General features: G+C 47.0%; 1 protein-coding gene across 1 annotated transcript; it reads right to left on the bottom strand.

Moving 5' to 3' along the window:
* Positions 1-206: 206 nt before the first annotated feature.
* Sstr1 (somatostatin receptor 1) lies at positions 207-5,036 on the bottom strand. Its single transcript, XM_052738584.1, has 2 exons — positions 4,418-5,036; positions 207-4,068 (listed from the first exon to the last, which is right to left on the bottom strand). The coding sequence occupies exon 2, from the start codon at positions 3,718-3,720 to the stop codon at positions 2,545-2,547; it is 1,176 nt and encodes a 391-aa protein (XP_052594544.1). The 5' UTR covers positions 3,721-4,068; positions 4,418-5,036; the 3' UTR covers positions 207-2,544.
* Between the last annotated feature and the right edge of the window lie 3,281 nt (positions 5,037-8,317).

Below are 8,317 nucleotides of genomic sequence, written 5' to 3'. Positions count from 1 at the left end.
CACCACCACCACCACCACCACCACCGCAACAACAACAACCATACCAGGATCCCCATTTTAAAGAAAATAATTCAAAGGATAAATGCAATCTTGGAAATTTTCAAAGTTAATCTGAAATTTTCCTAAAAGCTAAGTGTGTCAATCAGACTTGGGTGTTCAAATAACCCCTGGAAACAGTAAGGTTCACATGGAAGCACACTACTTGCGACAGCATAATACATCTGTTTATTCGGTTACTGTTACAGTGGTGACAGGTTAAGAGCAACTACAGTTCTATCCTGCTGAGACGATAACAATGGAGATTTCAGTTTGTAAAGTTCACTGTTGTTAACGCTTAAAAAATTTTATTTTAACAGAAGAGTAATTATATATATATATACCGTTCTTAGGAAAAGATCTAAACTTTCTGGCTTATGATCAAAAGCATATTTGTTCATTTGTTTAAACCTAAGAGACAGTTTAACTCTTGGTTACTGCTTTTAGAAATGCATGGTATTCTCCAAGCAAATGTGAACAAAACGTCTTTTTCAATAGTGCATTCAATCGTTGTATGTCATGTCAGTGGGAATCTGAGAATCCCAGGTTCAGTATTCCAGGACCACTGATACACACTGGCTTACTTAAACAACCAGTCATGACAGGCTTTCAGTGTCTCCTATGTACAGACCAGGAAATCAAAGAATACAGGAAACATGAATGACTGAAATGCAATCATTTTTGCTTTGATTTTGCTTTTGTCTTTGCTCAGATTTCCGATGAAGTTAGTAAATGCAGACACAACTGTTGTTTCACTCCATTCCTCAACAGAAGTGACTATGTTAACTGGGTGTATGTAAGAATCACCTCTGCTGGGACCTCGAAAAAGGAAGCAATATCTTCTGCAGTGATTCAAGTCTCTGACTGACATTTCTCAGTTCCAAGTTTGAGTGCTACTTGAACCTGAAACTGAAAAGATCCCAGCTGGAGTCACACTTGTCACTTGGTGGCTGTCCTTTTAATTGCTTCATGGACTTGAGACAGTTGGTGAAGATAGACAAATCTATCTTTCTCTATATATGTATATACATATGATTTGTGCATAGCAGCACATATGCATACATACACACATCAAGACAGTGTCACTTCCCCTGTGTTACCTGGAACACCTGGAAACCAAGTCTTTCACTCTGTACCAACAGATGTTAACCCAAATTATCATTCATTTATTTTAATAAGACAAATGCTACAATAAAAAAGTATAAAAAACTTCAAACTTCACTGGACACAAGCAAAAATAGGAAGAATTGAGAAAAGGCTAAGAGAATCCAAGAGAGGGAAACTTTCCAGGGGTCCTTAGGGTGAGGAGGGAGCTTTTCTCCACTCCTGTTCGGTGGTGGTGGTGGTTTCACACCCTCAAACCCCCAGAATTCCCAAGAACAGCCTTGTTAGGCGAATAGAGAAAAAGAAAGCACACACACACGACTTCCAACACCACAAATAAATAAATAAATATGTTAAACAAGACATAACTCATTAGGCACCGCTTGAAAGGCAGGACTGCTCAGGGACCAGACGGGCTGCAGCAACCAACCCAGCTCAGGGAAAGGCAGTTGTCACAGGAGGAGCCGGAGCTGAACCTACAACTTACACCAGAGCAGAAACCGAATCTTTTGTTATTCTAGGGAGGAAACCAAGAGGAGCTGCCCTGCGATTCAGGTGCACCCTCCAGGGTGCCTGCGTCATTCACCAGCTGGAAGCGCCCCTCACTGGGACTTTGGAACCCAGTGCTCAAGTTCTGAGCTCTAAGGGGGGGGGGGGGGTCCGATGGTGCCCATATCCACAACCCAGGAATATTACAAACTTGTCCTTCTTCTTGCTCTCAGCAGCCCCTTTCTTGTCCTCCAAAGGAGGACGTGGGTGGAGCTATACCGAGTCTGGGGTTCTAGGTGCACGATCTTTTCTTAAGCACCTAGCTCTGCTCTGGGTGGGGCGGAGCGGAGGGAGGAAGGGCCCAGGGAAAAGTGAGCCTTTGAAAAGTTGCCTGGTCATCCTCAAGCTGGGCTTCCTTAACAGTAAGGCTGTGCAAAGGGAGAGCGGTGATTGGGGAGAGTCTGATACCCGCTCTGAGCTGAGTCCGGCCCGCTGACCTGCACAGCGATCAGGGTTGAGCGCAAGCTGGGGACTCAGCCCCAAGGAAACACATGGCGGTAACCGTGGCTCAGCTTAAAGAAACAGAAATATCGACTTGAGAGGGCAAGGGTCAAACTGAGTTGACGACGTTAAAAGTTTGTGGTTTGAACTAGCAGAACTGGGAGGGAGCATCGAAGTTACTGGGCTTGGCGAATAGAGTTGTTCAAAGTAGCAAGCGCTGTGTGGGAAAAAGGAAGGGCTGAGAAGATGGCCCGAAAGCCTTCCCAATTGACCCACAAATTTCTCCATTTTACCTTGGTCACATGGCTTTCCTAGGTCCGGCTAACCAGGCGCTCTACTACAGCACTTGGTGTCTTGTTATCATTCGTTCACGCCTGCTCCCCCCTCCCCCTTTCCGGCCACTCTCCCCCGGCCTCAAAGCGTGCTGATCCTGGAAGCACAGGTGCCATTACGGAAAACGCCTCCAGATTCCAGGTTCTCAGGCTGGAAGTCCTCCACACTGTAAGCGCGACTCTTCAAGGCGGTGGCGTAGTAGTCGACTGGTTCTTCCGCAGCGTTGTCCATCCAGCTGAGGCACAGGATGCGCTGGAAAGAGCGCTTGAAGTTGTCCGACAGGAAGCCGTAGAGGATGGGGTTGGCACAGCTGTTGGCGTAGCCCAGGATGACAGACAACTGGCTCACGGTGGCGTCGTCTTGCTCAGCGAACACATTGACCAGCTGTACCACGTAGAAAGGCATCCAGCAGATGACAAACACCATCACCACCATCATCACCATTAAAGTGATCTTGCGCTCTGAGCGCTTGCGCTGCTGCCAGCCGGCCTTGAGGGCCACCATGCGCATCTTGGCAATGATGAGCACGTAACACAGGCAGATGGCCCCGACAGGCAGCAGGAAGCCCATGAGAAATGTGTATAAGACGAAGCCCACCAGCCAGCGCTGGGCGGGCTCGGGCATGAGCATGTTGCAGGCCACAGTGCCGTCGCTGTTGGCGGCTGTGCGTGAGAAGACCACGATGGGCAAGATAACCAGTAGAGACAGCACCCACACGCCCAGGTTCACCACCTTGGCTACAGTGGGCCGACGGTAGCGCGCTGCCTTGATCGGGTGCACCACAGCGACATAGCGATCCACACTAAGCACAGTCAGACAGTAAATGCTGGTGAACATGTTGACCGCGTCCACGCTGAGCACAAGGCGGCAAAGTAGCGCGCCAAAGGGCCAGTGGCGCAACAGTGTGGAAGTGACCAGAAAGGGCACGCTGAGCATGAGCAGCTCATCAGCAATGGCCAGGTTTAGAATGTAGATGTTGGTGGCGGTCTTCATTTTGGCATAACGCAGGATCACGTAGATGACCATGGAGTTCCCACACAGTCCCACCAAGCATACCACGGAGTAGATGAAAGAGATGAGAATGGCGCTACCCTGGCCCTCGCTTAAGGTCCCGTTCTGGGAAGCGTTTCGTCCCGGTTCCTCCATGCCGTCCGCAGCGCCGGCCCCGGGGCCCCTGCTGCAGGCGCCTTCCCCGCAGCTGCCTGGACTGGGGCTAGGAGAAGAGGAGGGAGAGGAGGCGGTGCCATTGGGGAACATCCCGGCTGAAAGGGGCCGGTGCGGCTGCGGGCTAGGGCGCTCACCTTGCGCCCTTGCTGCCTGCGCCCTCCCCGAGCTCAAGGCTCCCAGCTCGCAGCTCACCGCCTCCTGGCGCCGCCTGGCAGAGCGCAGCAGCTGCGGCGAGCGCGGCTCCTACCGAGGCCGGCGGGGCGCATCGCCCAGCGGCTGCTTGCGCGCTGTCTCTTGCAGCAGCTCTGTGGGTCCCGGGCACTCCCGAGCGTGGAGAGGAGAGGCCAAGAGGCTAGAGCCGCCACGCGCGGTACAGCCATTAAGTGGAGTGGCTCTGGACTGGTGAATGATTAATAAGCAGCACCATCGCGTCAGCAGCTACGAAAGGAGGGGGGGCACATAGGTGGTTTATTTCCTCCCTCCCAGCTTCCCCCCACCCCCATTTCCAGTCCCCTCTAGGCTCAACTCAAAGATTGCTTCAGATTTCTCTCACAGCATCTTCAGGCACTCCTAGGACGGACCTGAGGAGTTTCTCTACCTTTCTAAAGGGTAGGTACAAGCTAAGAATGTAGATTCTGTCCCATTCCACCCCATAGTAAAAACTAAAGCAAAACCCCAGACATATATGTCTGGAGTTCATCTTCGTTTCTCTCAGTTGCTGCTCTCTTCTGGTGATGGGAGGGACCCCACGTTTCCCTAGCTGCTCTCCGGGACCCTAAACACCCACCTCCTTTCCGGCTTGGCCAGTCCTTCAAAGCTGAAGCTGAAGATTTCAGGCCTTCGGATCCCAAAGTCGATGTCTCCAGATGGCCCTTGCAAAGTGCTTGTGAGGTCTGGTGGTGCGCTGACGTTCTTTGAGAGGTCCAACTCCCTGTGGGGCTGGCCACTGCACAAATGCCCACGCAAACACTGAGTGGTGGAAACCAGACCTAAGCCAATGGCATTATGAACGCGAAGGACCACAATGATGTGTTAGGGGATGCTGATTTAACACATCCATCGCCCTCTGCTCTGCAGCAGGGAGTGTTAAGGGAAAGTAAGTGAACCATTGAATCTCTAACGAAGCTTCTAGTGCCTAGAGCCCCCCCCCCCACTTCATCTCCCCCAGGAATATCGACTGCAGAAACCAGGACGAGGGGCAGAGAGCTCAAGAAGAGGCTGGCACTCCCTCCGGAACCTGCCAGACTCGGTATTGGAAATCCATGTAGGTGTTCACAAGGGAAAGATTAGGCTGCGCGGCTTGTAGCTGCTGCGCCCGCGCGAGTGCGCGCGTCCCTGCTGTACTTTGTACCCTGGAGAGTTGGCGGGGCGGAGGATGGAGGTGGAGAGCGCCAAGACCTGAACAGGCAGGCATGCCAGCTTTAAATCTACCGTGACTGGCTGCGCAGATGATCGAACTGTCATCAAGCCCGGGATCAGTGGCGAGGCATTTAGACTCCCCCCCCCCCCCCCCCCCCCCCCCCGTGGAATACTAAGAGATACAAGGGCCTTGAGGTATGACCCCTCTCTGGTCCAAGTGCCAAAACCATTAAGACGTGGATATCAAGACCTGCGGGCAGGACCAAAGCTCACTGACTTCTAAGAACTGTAGACTTCTGCTTGGGAAAGAATGGATGTTGATTTTTTAATTTTTATTGTTTTAGGGACCCTGAGATTTCCCAGAATTCTGAGCCTAGTGTCTCTTTGGCCTTGCAGTCTCTCCCTGTCAAAGATTCAGTCTCCTCCTTTTTCATGGATGCTGCTGTATTCCACAAAATCCCTGCAAGTCTTCGCCTGAAGCGCGCCAAGCTTCTCCCCCTCCCCCGCCCCACCCCTCACTCCCGGAAATACTGGCCTGCCTTAGCCCAAGGCTCACTCTGAACTTTGCTGCCTGCAATTTTTGCTAAATAGTTATTGTCTTCTCCCTCACCACCTCTCACATCTACTTCAAGAGGTGGAAAATTTGAAATTAAACTCACGGAAGCTGTTTCTACCAGACAGTCTAGAATGCAAAACTGGACACCGTATTAAAAGTAAAACATTTATACTCAGTGTCCAGTTGCTTGTTCCCAGCAATCACTTTTACATAGGTGCTTCGGTTTCCAAAACTAAGTGCGCCGGAAGGGAGAGAATCACGTGTTGTGTCCAGGATGGCAGTCAGATTAAAATCAATGACCACAGACTCCCTAGGAGTGTGTGCGACAGACGCTGAATTATTCATGAGAAAAATGTTGGAGTGGAATTCGAAATTTGGGAGGACTGGGGCTGTTTAAGACATTGCTTTACCTAAACAAACCACCTTGCCTGAAGTGGAATGTGACTCGGAAGTGAGTTATGTTTCTAAAACAGAACATACAAAACAACATGTGTGGGGCGGGTGATGTCCATTGGGTTTAAAAAACAAAACTGAGTTTTGTCCTAGAGGAGTATTTTCCTTGCCAAGCCCGGACATAGTTTCGATGCCTTTGCCAGCCACTGACCAAAGTACCCGGCTGTATTTCTGGGATGCTTTTTCAAGGTCACCATTTAGAGGCATTGGCTTTGATCATAGTGACTGGGGCAGGGCTGGGAGTTTATGAAAGGCAGTTTTGTCGTCAGAATTTCATTAAATTCACTTTGCAACTCATCATAGAAAAAGAAGCTTCATTCAATTAAGTTATGGCTTCACATACAAATGAAGAAAACTGGACAAGTGTATCTCTTTCTGGTTGTGGAGGGTTTTTGATGATGTACTACATATTCATAAAGGAGTTTGACAATAGGTTGGCTATAATTTTTAAAAGAAAAAAAAACAAATGTGAACAAAGAGATGGAAAAATTTGATCACTCATACATGCTCGTAGAAATAAAATCACGAGGCACATTTTTGCAAACAAGTTTAATGATTTTTCAAAAACATTATGAACCAGCATTTCAGCCTCTGTCCTTTATCCCTCAAAATTGAAACCAAGTATTGGAGCAATAACAAAAAAAGATAAAGAAAAGAAACAACCCAAATGTCACCAACTGATGTATGTGTGAACAAAAATATGGCACATTAATCGGTAAAATATTACTCTTCCTTTAAAAGGAATAAAGTGCTGATTAGATACTGTACTGATGAAGTTCAAAGACATTTTAATAATAAAAGAAACCAGTCTCAAAAGGCAATAATTACTTGTTTCAGTTCATACAAACTAGTCTAGACTACAGAGACAGGAAGTAGATTAATGATTGTCAAGGGCTGGAGGAAGAAGTAACTGGCTCAGGTATAAAGTTTCTTTGGGGCAAGGAAAGTATTTTAGAATTTAACAATGGTAGTAGCTTCGGAATAGTGTGTCTATACCAAACCCCCTTGAATGACACACTTAAATGGCTAAAATTATGGATTTTATGTGAATTTTATTTCATTAAAAAGCATTTGAGATGGATATAGGTCATGCTTCTTTTATTAAACCTCTTCAGTCATGTATGTCTCATCATTGTGTCTGTGACTCTCTGCCCCAGGAGCAGATAAAGCAAAAGGCACTTCTAGACTAAGCAATATAATGTGAAGTTGGGACCCAGGAGCCCTGTCTAATGTTTGAACTGATATCTCTAAGGCCTTGAAAAGCTGCCCATCCTCAAGCTCTCATGTCTTTGGTGACCATCTTTTCCTGTGCCTCTTCCAAGCTACAAACATCTGTAGAGAGGAAAAAGGTTTTTTTTTTTTTCCTAAAAAGACAAGAACGAAAAGGCCCACATAAGAATTGTAGGTCCTCAAGCAGACTCTTCCTTCCATCATTATAAAACTAAACTCCCCTGTGCAGTCTTGAACCTGGTGTACATTTGTTTATTAAATTCATCACACCATACTGTTGGTTCATATCTATTTGTCTATACCCTGATGTAGAAGGTTTTTGAGAAGAAAAACTGTTTTATTGAGGTTTTTGTTCCCAGAACCTAGCAAAATACTCGAGAAACTACCCTAAATCTCCTTGTTCTTTATTTTAAAGATACTTCCTTTTTCTGTACTAGCCCATGAATTGTAGATATAAAGACATAAATATGGGTCTTTAGAATAACTTGGATGTCTGGGTGATATCATCGTAATTAACAATTCCTCATGCATCTAAATCATTCTGAAAATTTTTGATTTGCATGTCCTGTATCAACAATTACAGTGCTGACCATTCATTGATCATTCTTGGTCTTAAATTTCTTGGCAGGGAAAGGGATCTGGGAAAGGAGTAGTACATGCTTTAGTAGCTAATGATGGTTATTTAATAGTATCATGCAGTGTGAAAGCCATTATACATGAAAGATCATTTCTTTTTAATTGTAGTCCTGAGTCTCAGTTGGTTTGGTGAAATAGTAATTATCACAAGCTCAAATTCTTTGTCTGTCAAAAAAAACTGCTAATGTGGTTTTTCCAGTTGGAACCTATGTTCTAATGCATTTCAGGGGCAAAGGCACTTCTTGGAACATACTCTGTACTCAACAGCCTCAGTCATGTTTGAAAACACCTGTCTGGGCAGATGGGAGAAAGCTGAGTATAAGGGGTGAGCATCACTCAGCAATATGGCCCAAAGTAGAGTATGTGGCACTTGGGGACCATCTGGCATGAAGCAGTTAATGAGATGACAGTCTAATAAGAAAGTTACTAGGGTACAAAGTGGCTATCTGGCTA

The sequence above is a fragment of the Peromyscus californicus genome, unplaced genomic scaffold (genome assembly GCF_007827085.1).
Source record: "Peromyscus californicus insignis strain IS unplaced genomic scaffold, ASM782708v3 Scaffold_15__1_contigs__length_86483966, whole genome shotgun sequence".
NCBI classification, from domain to species: domain Eukaryota; kingdom Metazoa; phylum Chordata; class Mammalia; order Rodentia; family Cricetidae; genus Peromyscus; species Peromyscus californicus.
Note: the sequence above shows the minus strand (reverse complement) of the source record. Positions and strands in the feature narration are given on the sequence as shown.

Excerpts from the sequence above, each read along its gene's own strand:
- Sstr1 (XM_052738584.1), bottom strand. The coding sequence starts at position 3,720 with ATGTTCCCCAATGGCACCGCCTCCTCTCCCTCCTCTTCTCCTAGCCCC.